General features: G+C 40.3%; 1 protein-coding gene across 1 annotated transcript in view; it reads left to right on the forward strand.

Annotated features, from left to right (window-relative positions):
- The window catches only part of LOC149205181 (uncharacterized), a 40763-nt gene that overhangs the window by 14617 nt on the left and 4197 nt on the right, over positions 1–21949 (forward strand). The window contains 18 exon segments of the mRNA XM_089397336.1: positions 14423–14509; positions 15090–15120; positions 15206–15310; positions 15442–15493; positions 15642–15695; positions 16336–16785; positions 17332–18482; positions 18673–18759; positions 18905–19099; positions 19139–19606; positions 19710–19874; positions 20152–20310; positions 20313–20436; positions 20551–20765; positions 20858–21163; positions 21308–21371; positions 21579–21631; positions 21720–21948. Of these exon segments, the coding sequence (XP_089253462.1) occupies positions 14423–14509; positions 15090–15120; positions 15206–15310; positions 15442–15493; positions 15642–15695; positions 16336–16785; positions 17332–18482; positions 18673–18759; positions 18905–19099; positions 19139–19606; positions 19710–19874; positions 20152–20310; positions 20313–20436; positions 20551–20765; positions 20858–21163; positions 21308–21371; positions 21579–21631; positions 21720–21948 (3995 nt within the window).

Genomic DNA, 21949 nt, shown 5'->3' on the forward strand with positions numbered 1-21949 from the left:
CACCATGATTATTTGCAGTCAGTATGGGTCTATCATCACTTGTACTATCCTCCTAAGCAAGTCTCAGACCTCAGCTCTTCAAGTCAAGCTTTGAGAATGGGAGAAAGACATTAAAAATCAATGAAACTCTGGTTCCGTACTTTCTCTCACTGTCACATGTGGTCCCGCACCTTCTGTTTCCAAAAACTGTGGACCTGACCGCTCTGTCCCTAAAGGTGTGGGTTCGGACCCCTGTGAAAGTCAAAAGGCGCAAGTTTTATCTTTAAAAACTCACTTTGGGTTAATTCTAGAGGATTCTAGAAGGAATTTTGACGTGGATTGTTCGCTCTGAGGTGGTTCATGCATCCCAAAAGAGAAGGAGCTAATCCCTTGATGAGAGGAGCTATCCCTTTGAAGGAGGGCTTTATCCCTTTGAAGGAGGACCTAGTAACCTCCCTCCATTGCACTATAAATTCAGGCATTGGGCTGGTTGCTGAGGAGGTTAGAAGCTGAACATTTTTGAGGGTAAATGCTGGTGGAATCAAGACTTCCTAGTTGAGCTTAAGAGGAGAGATCACATACCTTTTTGGCTTCATTGGGGAGTGAGTGAAACTTGTCAAAGTAGAGGAGACTTCTTGCTGGACCCTGGGAGGAGCTTGTACAGCATCAAGGCACAGGTTGTAAAGTTCTTCTTCTTTTGAATTAATACAATCAAACTCATTTTTCTCAACAAGTATCTCATGTTATTTGTTTCATGGACTCCTTGAATTTCATGTTAAATATGTTTTATGATATTGGCTTTTCAGGTGCTATTTAATTTGTTTTCCTAGTTTGTGTTTGCAGATTCGTGATAAAGGAGCTCATTTGGATCAAAGGAGCAAGGGCATCCACAAACTTGCGTTGGACCTAAGGTAGGCCCTAAAAACAATTGTTTGCCATTGTTTATTAAAGCATATTTAGAGAAAGATAGTGTCTGGTTGGTTTGCTTGTCATTAGGTCTTCCTAAGATTCTAGGAAGGTCTATCTTGTCCGCAAGATCGACTTATTCCGTGTGACAAAATGGCGACTCCGCTGGGGACTTGATTGTTTTCCTTGTTTTTACTTTGACCTGAGAAACTGTGTTTTTGTTTCTTTTTTTGGCTTGTTGTGTGTAAAATTGGGTAGAGTTTGTAGATCCAGGGTTATTTTTTGTTTTTCATAGCTTTGGGAGAGGACCGCACCCTAACCCTTTGACACAGTGCGTACCTATCTGCACCTTTGCTTTTAGCACAGAGCGGGACCGCACCTATGTCAACTGTGGGCTTGCGGATCCTGGCAAAATTTTGAAAAACCTAATATTTCCTCTATTAGTCAGCTTAGTTTTTTTTTAGAAATTGTTATCCACTGCCCAAACCTGCATATAACTTGTCAGAAGCTTTCCTTAGGTTGATTTCATTAGTGTTAGGGTTTTAGGTGAAATTCCTAGGAGTTTTGCTTGTTGGGCTTGTTTTTCATTTTGGTTGTGTAGTGGCTCTGAGCTTAGAAGCTGTAGGGACTTCAGATCACCTTAGTGTCTACCAGCATTCTTATGAGTCTGACCATTTATGAAATCTCCCCTTGTTGAGGAATTCGCTTTGAGTTTTCTCTTTACAAAACTTCGAAAATCTTGTGTTTAAAAGTTTGGATTTTCATTTTCAAAAAGAAAACAAAATTGGTTGTTCTTGACTGATTCGTGATTCTGCATAAATTGGTCCTTAGCTTACATCTAGCTAAGTAAAACATCCTTAAAAAAGACATCTAGTAGGCTTTGACTTCAAATAGGTTTTTATAATTTATAGATCTCAAAGTTAGTCATTTCCATAGTTTTGAGTGTTTTATATAAAATATAAAAAAATCTCTTTTGGAAAAAGTTTGTTTTTTGTAGTGGTTGAGTGCTTTGAAACGAAAAAGGGAAATTTTTGTGAAATAACTAGTTGTCTCATTTTGAGTGCATTGGAAAAGGAAAAAGCTCTTCTTTTAATTTGTTTGATTGAGAAAGATTTGTGTTTACAAAGTATTTGCATTCTCAAACTCTTTCTTAGTTGAGAAGTTCATCGAAGAGAAAAAGATTGTTTAAATCATCTTAGGTGCATTTTTAGTGATTTTGAGTCGAGTCTTCATACCACGAGTTTCACCTCCGCACCTTTTGACTTAAACAAAAACCAATAAAAATAACGCTTAAAGTAAAATTCATCTAGTAACATTTTTATTTCTAGGGCTCTGATACACCAACTTAGCTTAGGCTAGTTTCTTGGAGTAGGAGAGTAATTAACTCTCCAAGACAGTAAAAACAAACAAGTAGTTGTATCTTGTTGTAGGGAAGAAATCCAATTGTTGCATTTATGCTCTGGGAAAGCTCCTCTTAAAGGAGAAGCACGAGATCGTGTTTGAACCAGTGTGGGAATCAATCCTTCCTCATTGGGAACGACACCAGATATTCACGTATTAAAAACGGTAAACCTAGGATTAACCATTGTCGAGGAGCCTGGGGTCACTTGTTGGTAAACCTTAGATTTTGTCAAGGAGCCTTCAAGGGGATTGAGCTTGCTACTCTGCCCTTGCGTGCGTAATGAATCGTAGACTATTCCCCCAGGTATATTTGTCTCAGTTGGTAACCTTAGTGGCCATATTCTTTAGGATTCTTCCTGAGGTGACAGTGGTGGGAAGATCCCACTGTACCTGGATCAGATGTCGGCTAGACTCACTTGGATTTTCTGGGGGGTTCTCTTCACTCGAGATGGTTAAGTGGAGGAACTTGTGCCAGTCTATTCATTAAGCAGGTTGTCGGGGTAACTGTTCCAACCACCATTTCTGTATTGAACTCTGCGACATTGGATTTCATCACCAACTAGTGTTTTCAGTACGGAAAGTTACTGTTTGTGTGTGTTTGATCTCCTAGATTCTTTAGGCGTGTGATTCAAATTTTTTTGGTACTTTAGAGACTTTAGGTGCTTTTCATTGAGATTTTACTTTGTTTGCATGTGAAGTAGTTAAAAGTTTTTAACTGTGGTTGAATTACCAAGGCAGTCCCATAGACTTCGAGGCCAGCCTCTTGAGTTTGTAAACGTGGCTGAGTTACTGAGGAAGTCCCGTAGACTTCGGGGCCAACCTCCTGAGGAAGTATTGAGCCAACTTGAAGGCTTGAAAGTCCTCGTAACTCCTAGAGACAGTAGAGTTGGGTCACCTGAAGAAGGAGAATCTTCTTTGATAGTACATCCTGATTTTCAACCGTTAGTGGCAGATTATAATCCACAGTCAGTGTCTATTTCCGAAGTTGCTGGTAGCTTTTCATCTACTAGTGATATAGGTGAGGAACCTAAAACATACGAGCCTGAAAGTGAATTTGTTGCTACTCCAACATCGGGGTTTGCTTCTCCAACTTCTAGTGGTCCTGGTTCACCTAGGGTAGAAAGATTAATCACCCAAGATCTTCCTTCTGGACTTATTGCTATTGAAGAACTTGCTACTCCGGAAGAAGAAGTAGGCATCCCTATCTCTGAAAATCAACCTGTTATTGAGCTAAGGGAGCGTGAATCAATTTTTTACAGTCCACCTAGGAGCAGTACTTGGTATCTTTCTTTGACTAATTTCTTAGAAAACCCAGGGTTAAGTTTTTCACCACCTCACGCTCCTTATCACCCAACACCTAGAGGTTATTGTCCTTCGTTAAATATGTCGAATCAATCATCCATGTTTACTCAATCGCCCGAATCCTTTTTGTACGGCGGTCCTTCTGTTCCCTCTAGGTGTCATTCCCTTTCTGGTACTTTTTCGGGAGCATCTCCTCAACCCATTGAGCAAGGGTTATTAATTGGAAGCAATGGTACTAAGCCGTTGAGCGTAGAAGACATTCTTATGATGTCAGGTTCTATTCCCAATCCTCAACCTCAAGGTGGCCAGTTATCGCCTAGGGGGCAGCCTCAATTATCGCCTGGGGGGCAACCTCAAGGTACACAATTTGCATCTGGGGGGCAACCTCAAGGACAGTACATGCCTATAGGACAGTACGTTCCTCAAGGTCAACCCTAGACTCAATATGTACCCCAAGGTCAACCCCAGTATCAATTTATACCTCAAGGTCAACCCCAGTATCAATACATGCCTCAAGGGTATCAACCCCAAGGTCAGTACTCCAACCAAGGTTTCCAACCACCCTTCGGTCAAACGTATGTGCAAGGAACATGAAATGTACCTTTAAATTATCAATCGTACCCTCAACCCGGTTATGGTCGTCAATATTCTCAACTTGTTATGGGTCAGTACCCCAGAACAAATATAGTGTGGGATCCATCGCAAACTCAACAGGTGTTGCAGTCAAATGTACAGTTGTCATCTCAAACTGGACAACCCTTAGTTTCTGGTACACCCCAGCAACCAGTCCAGTCTAACATTCAAACTTCTGTACCTTCGGTAGTTTCTCATCCTGGGCCTAGTACGCCTCGTACTCCGCCTCAAACGACTGCTACAACTGCCGCAACATCTGTTCAATCTACCCCACCTACTTCTGGAGTATCGACAGCTCCGGTTTCTACTGTTCCTGTATCTACTCCTCAGACATCTTTACCACCGTCTGGATCTACGATTCAAACTTCGGTTCAGATGCCTGTAGGACAACCTGGTTCAAGTACGGTTGTCACAAGTCAACCACAATTTACTTATCAATCGTACCAGGGACAGTACCAATTCGGTCCTGCTGTGCAGCAGCCAGTCTATTAGTATCAACCGTACCCGGGGTACACTTATCAACAACCTCAACAACCCCAGTACAGTCTGGTTAATCCTGGTTTTCTGGGAGGATACAATATCCCAAACGCAATTCCTATTCCTAGTTATCCTGGATATCCTCCTCCTGGGGCTGGTCTCATGACCCAGAGTTTTAGGGATCCTAATCGGCAGTTACCATTTATTGCAACTTTGGACTTGCCTGACTTGTCGCGCCTAACGAACGATCCCATTAATTATCTCCCGTTTTGGCCACCAATGCCGAATAAGTTGCCCAGTGACATTCCTAAGTTCGAAGGTGAATCAGGAGAGGACCCGTCGAACCATGTGATGACTTACCACCTCTAGTGTGCGTCTAACTCCATTTCAGATGATTCAATCCGTCTTAGACTTTTCCAGTGCACTCTAATTGGTCTTGCGGCCAAGTGGTACATTGAGTTACCGCGAGGCACTTTTTATAATTTTAGTCAGTTAGCTACCTCGTTTTTAACTCATTTTCAGTTGCCAGTCCGATATGACAATGGCACGAAATAGTTAACTTCGTTAAAACAATCGACATCCACTTACATTTCAGATCATATTCATGAGTGGAGCTGTCGACGGCGTTTAGTGAAGGTGTTTATTCCGGATCAGATCTTGGCCGAGTGGTTTGTAAAATCTTTGTTGCCAAAGATCACTGAAGACGTAGCTAAAGCCGGAGTTGTTACTGAGGAGCAAGTAATTTCTCAAGCACAGTACCTTGACTTGGTCTATACTCAGTCTGGTACGTTACACGAGAAAATCACCGATCTTCCCAAGCAAAATCAAATCGCTGCAGCTCCATCGGGATCTCATGCCGCCAATGGTATGATTGGTACGGTTAACACTAAAGGTAAGAAGAAATCTTCCAAGAATTCTTCTCCTATCATAACCTTTCCTGATTCCCCAACAAAAGATTCTTCTGCAGAGAATTCCGCCGATATTCACGCTGTAGAGTCATCTACAGCCAAATCAAAATCCGGTGGGAATAAGAAAGGAAAGAAGAAGAATAAAACGGACAAAAATTCAAAGGAGAAACCTAAAAAATTGGAATCCAATGATGAAAAGCGCAAACCTCGTTATCCTTGTCTCATTTGTGATGATGAACATTTTACAAGAGACTGCCCTCATCGTGCAGAGGTTGCGAAGATTGTCAAAGGTTCCCAAACTCCTGCTGTTTTGAAGGATCCTTTTCCAGCTGAAGACAGTAAGATGATAGGTTCATCCTCGAGTGCCAATGAAGAACCCATACTGATGATGTCCCATGTTAGGATTGCGACTCGATCACATGATTATGGTAGTAAAAGTCCTGTTGATGGTAAAGAAGCAGAATCTTCTCATTCTAATCCATCAACCTCAGCTCCCGGTTTCAATCCACTACAGATCGAGAAACCTAATCAAGACTTAGTAATCAAACCGCCCACCAAGGGTATACTTTGAAAGTCAGCTTTCAATCCACACGCGAGAGCAGCTCAGAATTATAACATTGTTGAGGATTTAGCTGTTTCACCCTCAGCAATGTCGGCTTTGGAAGTGCTGCAATCATGTCCAGCACGACGTAAATTACTTTTGTCGGCTATAGGAGTTGTTGACATTCAGGACTCGAACCTAATAATTTTCAATCTAGAAAATAGTACACCACGTTTGCATCATCAAATGGCTTTCCAGATTCCAGTGATAGTAAAAAACAGGCCTATTCATCGGACTGTAATTGATGAGGGAGCCTCAACATGTATTATGTCGATACAGTGTTGGAGATCGCTTGGTTCTCCTTCGCTAATCAATCCCCGACGATTCTAAAGGCCTTTGATGGCCGTGGGTTTCATCCTTTTGGCATTCTACAGGATTTTCCTATAGGGGTTGAAGGAAAAACCTTTAGTCTAGATGTGGAGGTGGTTGATGCCCCTCTAGATTACAACGTTCTCTTGGGTCGAAGTTGGTCTTACGCTATGACAGCGGTCGTTTCATCAGTCTTTCGAGTAATAAAGTTTCCACATAATGGAAAGATCGTAACAATAGACCAGCTAGCTTACTTTTACCTAGCCTCTTCTGAGAGTATTCAGCATGTCGGTAAAACGACTATCCCATACAAGGATGTTGGAGTAGGATTAGTTAAAGATGCTGGTTTACTGGGAACTTTTCCTTTTCCTCCGATCAATGCATCGTCTTCATTTGCAACCATTCATATGATCACATCAGAAACCATTATTTATGATGATCCTTGGATCATTCCTTCTGAATCTGAGATCGACTCATTTGGTAATGCCATGCCTTTGAGTCCATATGGAATTGCCTATGAAGCCGTGCAGTCATTTTCTGACCCATCTTCAACCGAAAATGACTTCATGAATGTGGTCCGTTAGGAATCACTTTTCACATCAACCTTGGATTTAAGCACGTTTTCTGAACTGTTCATTCTGACAAGCAAATTCGTGAAATCCTATATGTAGATGATTTACCATGGGAATATCTCCATCATAGATCTTCGTTTTTACACGAGAATGATCGTTTTGAAAATGATTTCTCATCAATTTTTACGACTGAATATGTCAAGGAACCTCAGAATCCAATGAAACATCCTGATTCAGAGTTAAATTTGGGAAACATCTCTCGAACTATTCCTATTGACATTTTGGTTAAGCCTGGAATTGTTGAGAACATTCATATAGGTGCCTTGTGTACAGATGACGAAATTCAGCTATATAAGGCCCTATTTCAAGAATTCTGCGACGTGTTTGCTTGGTCCTATGAGGAAATGCCAGGAATTGATCCCGCGATTTTTGTTCATGAGATCAAGACTTACCGGGACGCTAAACCCGTACGACAACGTTTGCGTCAGATTCACCCAAGAAAAGCTGCTGCAATTAAAGCAGAAGTTGAAAAATTACTCAAAGCAGGTTTCATTTATCCGATCCCGTTAACGGATTGGGTATCGAATATTCTTCTGGTTAACAAAAAGCAGGGAACAATAAGAATATGCATCGATTATAGGGACATTAATCGAGCCTGTCCAAAGGACAATTACCCAACTCCCTATATCGATCAAATTATTGATGATTGTGCCGGCAGCGAAATATTCTCCTTCATGGATGGTTTTTCGAGATACAATCAAATCAATATTCTACTAGCCGATCAACCAAAAACGGCTTTCATTTGTCCATGGGGGACATTTTCTTATTGCAAATTACCTTTTGGGCTTAAGAATGCCGAAGAAACTTTTCAAAGGGCCATCTCTTATGCGTTTCATGACATCAAGCACATTGTGCAACCATATCTCGATGATTTGCCTGCTCATTCATTACATCGAGCTAATCACCTCGTCCATTTACGAGCAATATTTATGAGGTGTAGGCATTATCGGATTCGGTTGAACCCACACAAATGTGTCTTCTGTATAGAAACGGGTCGATTGCTGGGGTTTGTAGTTTCGAAAGCCGGCATTCGCGTCGATTCCTCGAAAGTTGAAGCTATCATCAAATTGCCTCCTCCTTCGAGTCTTCACCAACTCCAAAGTTTACAAGGGAAAGAAAACTTTTTATGACGATTCATTCCTAACTACGCCAGGGTTACAAAGGGTTTTACCTGGTTGTTGAAGCAGAATACTCCATTCTATTGGGATGAGATAGCTCAGAAATATTTTGATGCACTCAAACACGTGTTGACCCATGCACCGTTATTGCATCCTCCCAACTACAACCAGGATTACTTCTTGTATCTCGCCACCTCTCATTCCACCATTGGAATGGTCTTAGTTCAGAAAGATGAATTCGGAACTGAACATGTGATATATTACCTTAGTCAAACTTTAAATCCAACTGAGCTAAAATACTCACATGTGGAGAAATTGGCATTGGCAGCCGTTCAAGCTGTCCAACGTTTTCGTCACTACATTTTACTACGTAAAACTACAGTAATTTCGGATTGCAACCTTATGATGTATATTTTGACCAAGCAATTGCTAGGGGGAAAGTACTCTAAATGGATTGTTATCCTGCAGGAGTTCGACTTGGAATTTGAGAAATCCAAGTCTAAGAAATATTTAGTTTTTGCGGAGTTAATTTGTGACTTCCCGCGTGCTGACACGGAAACTGTGGTAGAGGAGCCCATTGCAGACGAATCCTTGTTTCTAATTAGCACTTTAGATCCGTGGTATGGGGATATCATCGTTTATCTCCAGACCCAATCCTTTCGGCCAGAAATTTCAAGGTCAGAACATCGGAAAATTCGTTTCGAGTCTCAACAATTTAGGATTATTGGAGATACTCTTTATCGCCGTGGGGCAGACTCTGTGTTCCGACGTTGCTTAATTCACGAGGAAGCTGAAAGGGTTCTAAATGACTGTCACTCTAGAGCGTGTGGTGGTCATATGTCTGGGTATGCCACAGCCCAAAAGATATTGCGCGCTGGCTACTTCTGGCCGTCTTTATTTAAAGATTGTATTACGGCAGTCTGAAAATGCCACAACTGCCAAATTTTTGATCGAAAGATGCATGCTCCACATGCTCCTCTCCACCCTATAGTTTCCGTTGGTCCTTTTGCCAAATGGGGTATCGATTTTATTACATGTAACCCTCACTCGGCCGGGGGGCATGCGTATATCATCCTTGCGGTAGATTATTTTACCAAGTGAGACGAGGCGATGCCTACATTTGAGGCAGACGGCAAGACAACTGCAATTTTCGTGTTCAATCATATAATTGCTAGTTTTGGTGTCCCACAAGCGATAATCACTGATCATGGGCGTCATTTTCGAAACGTTATGATGACCGAACTTACAGGCCAGCTTGGTTTACATCACGATGGTTCAACCCCTTATTATCCACAAGCAAATGGTCTGGTTGAATCCATCAACAAAGTTTTAGTTATCATGATCCGACAAATCATTGGGATTCATCGGTCGAATTGGCATAACATGCTATTTCCAGCGCTTTGGGCGTACCGAACTTCAGTAAAAACATCAACAGGGTTCACTCCTTTCCAACTAGTCTATAGTTTGGAAGTTGTGTTACCCATTGAATGCGAAATCCCGTCACTGCAAATGGCCATCGAGTTACTTCCAGCCACTTCTTAAGAGGAAAAGCGTTTGTTATACTTGGCTCAATTAGATGAGAATCGACGTGATGCTGCATTGGCGATCGAAACTCACGCAAAACGCATGAAAGCTCAGTATGATTGAAATGTGACCCCTGAAAATTTTTTGGAAGGAGATCTAGTCTTAGTTTACAATCAAGCTAATGATAAATTAGGCGCTGGAAAATTCATTCCTATGTGGCATGGTCCCTATGTTGTCAAGCGAAAACTAGCAAAAGGGGCCTATGAATTGGTAGACTTTGACGGGGACTCTTTGGGTAAACCCAGAAATGGTCTTTACTTGAAGAGGTATTATGCTTAGAGAATGGGTATGGAGATTTTTAGTTAGGATAGTTTTTCTTTCTAGCTGGTGTGTTTTAGTTTAAACAATATGCTTAGCTTAGAGAGTGTTTTTCGTCATTATTCCTGCTTATCTTGGTTTTACTCTTGATATTGCAGATGTCGATGCCTCTCCAAACATACATTGGTTTCGCTGATGGTGCTTGTCGTAATACACGGAACATTTCTTCCGCAGCGTGGGTTATCTATTCGCCCTCTGATGAGTTAGTATCTATGCATGGGGTAAGCCTCGGTCAAACAATGAACAACATTGCTGAGTATAGTGCAGTGATTGAGTTATTATCTGAATCTATTTCATTTGGGATTCGGAGTTTGATAGTGAGGTTAGATTCTGAACTCATTGTATTATAGCTTAATAGAGTGTATGCCATTAGAAATCTAGTGTTATTAAGATTATTTTTGAGAGTGCGTCTCTTGGAACGTGAATTTGATTATATTGAATATCAGTATATTCCAAGATCTTTAAATACATTAGCAAATGCAATTGCTTCTCGAATGTTAAATAGACATTTGCAATAATCATACATGTAAATTTAAAACCATTCCATAACATGATTTACAAGATAAGCCGGTAATAGTGATATATATATAGGAGTGTGTCAAAAAATACATCGTCTTCAATCATAGGTTGAAAATCACCTTATGATCGGCAAAAATGATAAGTACAAAAAACAAAATGTCATATGTGCCCACAATAGGCGATCATCTTATCACTGGTGATGATCTCTATAAGAAACCACTGCACGAGCCACCTTGCAAAGGAACCTCCTAAAAGGTCCCGGGACCCCAATCACATAGTGCTGAAGTCGACGAGGAATGTCATGTATAGTGGTCTCCAGAATATCTCTTGTCAAGCGCTCGAGATGACCCTCCAACTTGGCCAAAACCTCTGCTGATTCGTCCTATGGGGCTGGTGCAGCTGCAACTGGTTGTTTCCTCTCGTAAGGCTGGAGAGCGGCTGGTCGCTGTGGACCCACATTTGCATTTCAAACTTTTGTTATCAGTTTTGAGATGATTGAAAAATAATAAAAAAAAATTAAAATACGAAAAATGTTGAAAATAATTTTACCTGAGTCATCCCACTGCTCTCCTAGTGGAAGAACCATGTCTTGGTCACCACGAAAATCTATCCCAGCGTAAGGGAAGTCTTGAATAGAAAAGACCTGGTTTTCCAGCCATTGGAAATACTCAGGTTTGAATCGAGCAACCTCTGTCCTCTCGTCCGGGTGACAGGCCATAACTGCGACCCATCGCATCAGTTTGGGCTCTCGAGGAAGCCCAGCTCCAATAGTAAGGTGCTGCGGGATCAACATGGGAACCCTCTCTAGGCCAAAACTCACAACCAAAGCCCCATAACCAAAGGTCCTTACTTGTCCGTTTTTGGCCCTGGTCAGTTGGCTCTTCAGATTGGCCAACACGGCATTGCACCAGTTGAAGATGGTGCCTCGAAAGCAATCAACTGCCATACGCATCTGGGATCCGGTGGCAATATGTAATGTGGCAGCCCCGCAAAGTCTGGTGACAGTAAATGCAATCACCATGAGTTCAGGACGGGATATGGTCTTTATGTCTATCCCTTTATCTCTAGCCTGGCTGTTGCAGTACTCTAGCCGCAGGCTATCGACAGACTGGCCACCTGGCCCAGCCCCAAACAGAGTCAAGTCTTCGCCTCTCTTAGGCAAACCAGTCAAGAAATATATGTCGGCCGGCTCAATTTCGAGCTGGTGGCCACCAATGAAGAAGCACTAGTCCTATATGCTCCATCTGTCAACCAACCACTATAAGAAATCCACCTGAGCCCTCATGCCAGGAATGGCCCAGAATTTGCACAAGCCGCACGCCCTCAAAGCATCAAGTGAAGGCTGATGATTCCATGCGGCAACATCCACGTCCTCATGCTCTCGTTCGTGCCAATCTAGCATGATTTACTCTCTGCATCAAGTATAAGGATAAATTAAATTGCTAGAAATTATTTTGATTGGTCCATTTTTGAGAATTTTTGGGCTAAAAACCCTTGCGACGGGGACCGCACCCTCCGGGTTAGACACAGTGCGTGGGACCGCACCTTGTCTACATGGAAGGTGCGGACCCCGAGCTTTTTCCCAATGGAGAAAAAGTCGGGGTCCGCAGGCCAGTAGTGGTAAACCTGTGGGCCCCCGCGCGCGGGTTTTAAGCCTAAAAACCCTCCCAAAAATGAAATAAATGACTAAAAAAAAAATTGAAATGGTTAAAAATGAAGAGTAGGATGATGTGGATTACCTGGAGAAGACGGCGTTCGATTCCAACGGTTGGATTTTCTGCAATCTTCACAGGAAGTTTTCTGAGCAAAAGCACTATTTTCTCACCCAAAACTCAAACGGTAAAAATGAATTCACAAAGGTCCTTTTTACACCGTAAGGCATTCCTCTGGGAAGGACTCCCCTCTAGTGCCACTCTGTACCTTCCTGCACCATTGATTTCGTTGTTAGACGATGGAATTAATATTCACCGTTTGATTCGAAGTTGATTCATTATCCCCTGGCCGCGCATGGCATCTGGCATCTGGGTTCTCTTGTTCTCTTTTTTCCATTTCATGTATATCAGCAGGAAATCTCGTTCAATTCATTTCTACATGGTTTGTGCCATCTGGAATAGCTTCAAATCTGAATCCGAGCCAAGATTTAACAGAGTCCACCGATCCGGATACGACGAAGCGCTCTTGTATGTATTCGGTAATGACGAAGGTGATATAGAAGCCTCGAGCATATAAAATCTTAGAGAGTTTCATCATGGCGTGAATGTGACCCTGAGCAGGGAAAGGGAGCATAACAGCATGAGGTCGTGTATTCATGGCGCTATGTAGCGTAGAGAAATAGTGATCCAGATCTCAGGGATTAAGATTTAGGAGGATGAGGAGAGAAAACATACAGATGTAACTAAACATTCAACAGAGAATACTCAACACAGTGAATGATGTAACTAAACATTCAACAGAGAATACACAACACAGTGAATGCCTCACAACATAAGAAAAGAAAGAAGGGCCTCGCAACACAACAAAAGAAATAAGAAAACTCTTTATTAAATTGAGGAATCATTTATGGATGGATTGGATTGGATTGATACCATGGATTATATGGTATACATATCATAATCAAATAATCAAATACAATCAAATACCATGAGTGGAAACAAGACTCAAATACCATCGGTGGATACGATTCGAATACCAGTTTTCATTAGATTCAAACAGAGTGCCCTGTCTAAAGGAACAGGCCGGTGGTAAGCAAAACGGTATGGGTGATCAGGAATATGAGAGCAGGTGGTAAGCAAAACGGGATGGCTGATCAGGAATATGAGAGCCGAGGTAGACACAGATATATGGAATCCCAAATTTACAATGTACACCATATCAAAGCCTTTGCCATATGACCATGAGAGCCAAGAGTGAAAAAGAAACAAATAGATGTAGAGAATAGAGATCTATTGTGCTGTTATAATTTCCATCAAAATTTTTCCATTAGGTAGGTTTGGGAGTCTATGGTTGTTTGATTGCACTTGAAATAAAGTAAGTGAATGTAAAACACCTCATGATTCAGAAAGATAGTTTATTCAGTCACATAGCACAATTTGAACCTCTCTGTTACAGGGATGTAGGTTATTAACAAAATTGTCTTTGTTGATTTCTTTTAATTGTCATGTAGTTCAGAAAATGCAGTTTCTTTCACAATGAAGGTAATACTCTGCATATTATTAAGTAATTTTGTAAATTGAAATGTCTGCAACTTGTATAGACTACAGCAAAAACTATTGCAACCAGAGGAAGAACTATTGAGAAATGATTCTGCAGATGCTGCCCTGGAAGGAACTGCTCCTAAGCCAAACAAAACTATTGGAAAAATTAAGGTTCAAGGTATAGTAGCATCTGATTCTTTTCATGGTTATTTAGTATTGACTTGATATGGATGCATCAATAATAAGTACAGTTGATTTGTTATAATTCCTTATTTTCTAAATGGCACATATCTTGTTCTTCTTGAAAGGTAGTGAAAAAGAAACAAATAGATGTAGAGAATAGAGATCTATTGTGCTGTTATAATTTCCATCAAAATTTTTCCATGATCAATGTTCAAAGTACATCCTCAGATTCATAAATCTATGGTCTTGCTATAAATTAGGAAAATGTGGTCTGATAAATGAGTACACTTGTTTATAGTCATACATGAGTTGAAACTTCAAACTGTTATAAGAAAAGTCTTTGATTTTGCTTTTACAGGCTGGCTTCTGTGAATGTTAGAGAGGCAGCAGGGTCTTGCCGGCAATCAACAGTTTCAGCAAGCCAGCCACCCACTTTTCACCTCAGGTTTGACTGTTTCTTCCTACCTAAGGTCTTGTGTGTGTTGATATATAAAAAGAAACAATCAGGATGCCTCAATATTTATTTTTCATGTTAATGTGGATCAGTGATTCATTACGAGATAGAATGTACTTCTCATCTGCTCTAGATCTTGACCTAAATGTGCTTGCAATTCATTGAGTGCAGTGGGCAAGCCCTTATTGTCTATGGGGGATGTGTGCACCTTTGTTTCTGGGCATGAGCCAGCTGTCATGATTGTAGCTGGTCCGTGCCCAGGATGTCTTAAGATTTGTTTTTCATGTTAATGTAGATCAATAATTATTTATCAGATAGATGTTATTTCTCATCTGCTATGCATTTTGACAATAATGTGCTTGCAATTATTGAGTGTAGTGGGCAGGGAGCTTGGCAAGCCCTCATTACCTATGATGCCTATGTGCATCTTTGTCTCCTAGCATGGTCCAGTGGCCAATGGTCGCATGGAAGCTCCTGAATTCCTTCATAATGAGTGCATTGTTTTGCGTAATGCCTTTGGGTAGGTTATTAACAAAATTGTCTTTGTTGATTTCTTTTAATTGTCATGTAGTTCGGAAAATGCAAATTATTTCACAATGAAGGTAATACTCTACATATTATTAAGTAATTGTGTAAATTGAAATGTCTGCAACTTGTATAGACTACAGCAAATACTGTTGCAACCAGGAAGAACTGTTGAGAAATGATTCTGCAGATGCTGCCCTGGAAGGAACTGCTCCTAAGGAATTGCTCCTAAGCCAAAGAAAACTATTGGAAAAATTAAGGTTTAAGGTATAGTAGCATCTGATTCTTTTCATGGTTATTTTGTATTGACTTGATATGGATGCATCAATAAATAAGTACAGTTGATTTGTTTTTATTCCTTATTTTCTAAATGACACATATCTCGTTCTTCTTGAAAGGTAGTGAAAAAGAAACAAATAGATGTAGAGAATAGAGATCTATTGCGCTGTTGTAATTTCCATCAAATTTTTTCCATTAGGTAGGTTTGGGAATATATAGTTGTTTGATTGCACTTGAAATAAAGCAAGTGAATGTAAAACACCTCATGATTCAGAAAGACAGTTTAAACTGAGCTTTCAATACATTGTTTTTGATGCAGTGCGTAAAGTCAAGATCATGCCAGATATGCCATCCAGATGTAGTTTTCAGTCTTGTAGGTTATCCTTTCTAAATATGGAGTCCCTACGCTCCAGATTTTGCATGGAGCACAGGAAAAGAAACAAAGAAACATGCTAAAGCAATGATGGTGTTGAAAGGACTACACATAGTGAAAAAACTTACATGAAATCATGTTGTTTTCATTGGATATGTGTTACCCAGAAGAACATTGGAGACGAAGATCTGGCAATGTCAATGAGCTGACAGTAGGATGAGCTTGAGAAATTATTAAAAATTAAAATAAAATAAATATTTTAACAAAGCATTCAATTGATACACCCATTTCTTTGTTCTTTTAAATGTTTGCATCTTGCCCACTAGAATGAAAGAGGGAGAGCGCATGCAGCTAGCTACCCAGGCATGTCAAGTATACAAGTATCAGTTATTGCCCTGTTATTCAATCTCACCATCTCTCAGTGCTAGTTATGTTTATGCTGCTTCTAGAATTATTTAATCCAGTAAACAAGAAGGTTTTTGCACTGCAACATCCTTGTTGTATGAAGCCCAATATGTATGTGCATTTATAAATGGTAATGGTAACCAAGAACTCTGTTGGCACTTTTTCATGTGGGTACTGAAGTAGATATACTCATAAGGCACTTTGTTGATATTGTTAGTAAATTATTTGTTTGCAGTCATGGAAGCCATAGGGGCACTAAACAAGAATAACAATACCCTCTGGCTGGAAATGGGTGAAACAGTTGGGTGGGAGGGACTTAGAGCTCTTTTTGGAGGGCAGTTATTTCGACATGCACTTGCAATTGAGCTTAATTTGCTCTTTCTTGTTTCTGTCATCCTTGAACTGTGTTTGACAAGGTGTAAATTTCGCACACCTCGGCCACCTACACCTCCTGTTCCATTTAACAGCTTTTCGAGTAAGTTTAAACTGGGGATTATGCAAAAGCTGGCTTTAGGTGGTTGCATTTTTCTGTGTATATGCTATAACATTCTTGGGATATGGAGCCCTGTGTATTGGTGGCTGAAGGAGAGGCCTGAAGGTTTTGAAAATGTGGGCGAGTATATTGTCCAGCCTTTGACTTGGGTTACAATGTTAGCTTATGTTCATCGCTCCTTCAGAAAAGAAGGTAAACAGAAGTTTCCACTTTTATTGTAGTTGTGGTGGAGTCTATCATTCATTCTGCAGGCTTTCTTCATCGTCCTCGACATTCAACGGTTGACAAAACAAAGAAGCGTTGATGTTGATATCTTTGTTGAAATTATGGTTGTTCTCATTTTGGCTTGCTTGTGTTATACTAGTTGTTGTGCCAGAAGTGGTGTAGAGTCCTCCTCACAGACCATTCTAGAACCTCTCTTGAAAGAAAATCCCCAAAAATGTGGAAACATTAACGCAGTCTCTACTTATGCAACAACCAACCTTCTCAGTCGGCTGTCATTTTCTTGGATGAGTCCTTTGCTTGTTGTTGGTTATAAGAGCCCTTTGCAGAGGCAGACAGGACAAGCCAATTATACCCTAAATTCAAAGCTCAGCTAGAGGCCAAAGGTGATACAGGCTTATTAGGAAAAGCCTTACTCCTATCTTTTCGGAAGGAAGTACTTTTGACTGCATTCTTAGCAGCACTGGAGACTTGTGCATCATATGTAGGTCCATGTTTTATAAATGCCTTTATTAGAGTCTTTGTCACAACGACAAGGGTTTTTCAAACAACATCAGTTAACTTTATGGGTTACAGCAGCATTGACAACTATTATATACAGGAAGGGCTTGTTGCTTTCCAGTCAGTCAAGACAGAAGCATACAAGCGGAGAGATTATCAACTACACGAGTGTAGATGTTCTGAATGTTTCATGTTTCTGTTACTATATGCATAGTATTTGGATTTTCCCTATTCAATTTGTTTTGGCCTTCATTATTCTATATCAGACGTTGGGCTTAGCAGCATTTTCAGGGTTGGAAGCCTCATTTGCAGTTATGTTGCCAAATTTCCCACTTGCAAAATTGCAAGCAAAATTTCAGGAGAGAATAATGGAACAAAGAGACAAAAGGATGAAGGCCACATCAGAGACATTAAAAATTATGAGGATCTTAAAATTGCAGGCTTGGGAGACAAGATTTCTTTAGAAACTAGAAATTTTGAGGCAGGCAGAATATAGTTGGCTACAAAAATATGTTTACGCATCAGCTATCACAACATCTGTTTCCTCTGTTGGACCAATATTTATCATTGTTGCAACTTTTGGTACGTGTATGCTTATAGGAGTGCCTTTGACAGCAGGGAGAATTCTTTCTGCACTCGCAACCTATGGGACACTTCAGGGAGCTATGGGCATGCTTCCTGGCTTAATCCCTCAGATTGCTCAAACTAAAGTGTCAATAGATCGCATTGTGGCCTTTCTGCAGGAGGAAGAGCTGCAACACGATGGGGTAGAAAAGGTATCAAAGGAGTCAACAGACTTCGCGATTCAAATCCAAGGAGGGATATTTTCTTGGAATCCTGATTCCTCTAGTCCAACTATAAGAGGTTTAGATGTCCCTCAGTCTCCTTGGATACAAAGTGGGAAAATTAAAGATGCTATTCTCTTTGGAAAGCAGATGGATACTATTAGATACAATAGTGTACTTGATGCTTGTGCATTGAAAAAAGAGCTTGAACTTTTTCCTTATGGGGACGAGATAGACATTGGAGAAAGAGGGTTAAATTTGAGTGGTGGACAAAAACAGAGAATACAGAATGCCCGTGCTTTATATCAACATGTAGACATTTATATTTTTGATGACCCTTTTAGTGTTGTGGATGCACATACCAAAAAACATATTTTCCAAGTATGTTTCTCTTATCCTTTACATACTGTAGGTTTGCTAAATTAATTAGTTTTTATGCTTTGATGGAATGATGAAGCTCTACAGTAGCACTTTGCAATTCATTGTTCAGTCTGGATAATATACATTGCTGGTTGTGCCGCTGCAAATTCATGTCCATAAACATCTAAGAAATTGGACTTGCTTGTTATAGGAATGCATACTTGGTATTCTGGGTTCAAAGACTCTAGTCTATGTAACTCATCAAGCAGAGTTTCTACCCTCTGCTGACATCATTCTGGTAGGTTTGAATTTCTTTCATCCTGCTCTAGTGATATTAAAACTTTCAATGTAATTGGTAAAGGGACAGTGGGCTTATTGATCATTTATTTAGAGGAGGAGATAAGTGATCCATATTTTGTTGATGTAAATGATATTCTTCACAGGTAATGCGAGATGGTGAAATTACTCAGGTTGGCAGATATGATGACATCTTACAATCAGGGACAGATTTTGTGGAATTAGTTGGTGCACATCAGAATGCTTTGAAAGCTATTTCTACTATGGAGAAATCTGAAGTGTACACATCAGAGAGATTTGTTGAAAGCTCATGTCCTAGCAATACAGCTGCAATGAAAAATGTTACTGCCAGTGACACACTGGAGCAGTGCGGTGTTCAGAACTCAATAGATGTAGAGGAAGAGGTTGAACCAGAAAACCACAAAGAAAGATTGGATAAAGAGAATAAAAATTCACAGCCTGTACAAGAATAAGAAAGAGAGAGAGGCAGGGTAAGCATGTCGGTACACTGGTCTTACATTACTGCTGCATACAATGGTACTTTGATACCTCTAATACTACTGGCCCAAATAATAAGTCAGCTACTTCAAATATGTAGTAACCTCTGGATGACATCGGAAGCCTCTACAAAAGAAAATGAGAGTTCCCCTATGAGAAAGTCCCTTTTCATTCTTGTTTATGTTGCTTTGACATTAAGCAGCTCCTTGTTCGTTCTTGTGAGGTCTATGCTTCTTTCATTGGTTGGACATAAAACTGCTAATCAGATTTTTAGCACTCTGCACAGGTGTATATTTTGTGCACCAATGTCCTTCTTTGATGCAACTCCATCTGGCCGAATACTGAATCAGGTCAGTTGACATTTATTATTTTAATAGGCTAATACCTTTCCTGAGAGAGGAGGAAATCATTTGATTCTAGTGGGTCAGTAACAAGCTCTCTATTTCTTGGCAGGCATCAACTGATCAGAGTGCAGTGGATACATTGATTCCTTCTCAACTAGGAGAATTGGCTTTTGCATTTATACAACTTTTGGGGATCATTGCAGTCATGTCTCATATTGCTTGGCAGGTCTTCATTATGTTTATACCAGTGGGTGCAAGTTGTATATGGTATCAAGTATTCTCTGTATTTCTCAATAATAATAAATACGAACTTGCAAATTTTAATTTTCTTAGAGGAACATAAATTGGCGATAAGAGAGTTTGATTTATACTTCAAGGTTTGCTGTAGGTAGATCCCATAATCTGATTGAAAAGGATGTTATCAAATAGATTAAGTTGCATCAGGATTCTATCATGACAACAGTTTATCTGTATTTCTTTGTTTCCATGCTTTTGGGTTTTTATAGTAATAAGAGAATTCTTGTAACTCCTCTGACCTTCCTTGCATGCAGCAATACTACATAACATCAGCTAGGGAACTGTCTCGGCTGGCATCAGTTTGTAGGGCTCCAATCGTACAACATTTTGGAGAATCAATCTCTGGAGCAGCCACCATTAGAAGTTTTGACCAAGAATTTCGATTCATGGAACGAAATCTCGAGTTGATTGATATATATATATATATATATATATGAGACCTAGTCTCCACAATGTTGGAGCCAATGAGTGGCTTGGCATTCGGATGGATTTTCTGTCAAATCTTGTGTTTGCATTCTTTTTTGGTGTTATTAGCCCAAGTAGGTACATAAGCACTATCTTGGCTTACAATTATTTTTCCTAAACTGATTTTAGCAGACTAGACATATTCTTTATAATGAAATATGAGAGTAAACGAAATCGCACCTTAACAGGCACTGCAGGGTTGGCAGTAACATATAGTCTAAGTCTGAACATGGTACAAGCATGGATAATATGGTGCCTTTGTTATGTGAAGACCAACATGTTGTCAGCGGAGAGAATAATGCAGTATTCACGAATTCCCAGTGAGTCACCAGTGATTATAGAGAATTGTAGACCAAACTCCAACTGGCCATCTAGAGGAACGATAGATCTAACTAATTTGCAGGTCAGAACTCAATACAAATAGACTCTTTTTCACGCATTCAATGCTAGTAATTTGCATGTCAGTTCATCTATAAATTTGATCCATACAATCAGGTGCATTATGGACCACATCTTCCGCTTGTCTTGAAAGGCCTTACATGCACTTTCCCTGGAGACACGAAGGTGGGAGTTGTGGGGCGGACAGGAAGTGGCAAATCTACTCTTATTCAATCCATTTTTCGCATTGTGGAACCAACAATGGGCAGAATTGTCATTGATGGAGTCGACATCTTATCCATAGGCCTCCATGACCTAAGATCCAAATTAAGCATTATTCCCCAAGAACGAACAATGTTTGAAGGCACTATAAGAAATAATTTGGATCCTCTCGAAGATTACTTGGATGATGAGATTTGGGAGGTTAGTTCTGCTTCATATTCTATAAGCATCAGCATCAATTTTAGCGCCAATTATTCTTGCCTTGAAGAATATAGATATTTCTCTGTGGATATTGCTATAAGTTTATTGTTTATGAATCTACTTCAATTTTGCTTGTCCTTTCAGGCTTTGGACAAGTGCCAACCTGGTGAGATTGTACGAGCAAAAGAAAAGAAACTTGATTCCTCAGGTCTGTGTGTCTTTATCACATTCAATGGAAGTCCTGAAGGAGAAAAATAAAACCTTTTACAGTAGCTATTTCTGCTATTTGCTTTCCATCTTAGTGCTCATGTTTTGTTTATTTTTTGGTGTCCTTGAGACCTACCTGGTCTCTAGGACCCCTTTTTTTTAGAATGAAAATTGAGAATCGAATTTAATGGAATGATCTCTTGTACAGTGTCTGAGAATGGAGGAAACTGGAGTGTGGATCAATGCCAGCTTGTCTGTCTTGTATAGTGTCTGAGAATGGAGGAAACTAGAGTGTGGGTCAATGCCAGCTTGTCTGTCTTGTACAGTGTCTGAGAATGGAGGAAACTAGAGTGTGGGTCTCACAACATCTGTTTCCTCTGTTGGACCAATATTTATCATTGTTGCAACTTTTGGTACATGTATTCTTATAGGAGTGCCTTTGACAGCAGGGAGAATTCTTTCTGCACTCGCAACCTATGGGACACTTCAGGGAGCTATGGGCATGCTTCCTGGCTTAATCCATTAGATTGCTCAAACTAAAGTGTCAATAGATCGCATTGTGGCGTTTCTGCAGGAGGA

This window comes from Pinus tabuliformis, chromosome 1_2 (assembly GCF_031772625.1).
Source record: "Pinus tabuliformis cultivar Carrire ecotype Pingquan chromosome 1_2, CPIR1, whole genome shotgun sequence".
NCBI classification, from domain to species: Eukaryota; Viridiplantae; Streptophyta; class Pinopsida; order Pinales; family Pinaceae; genus Pinus; species Pinus tabuliformis.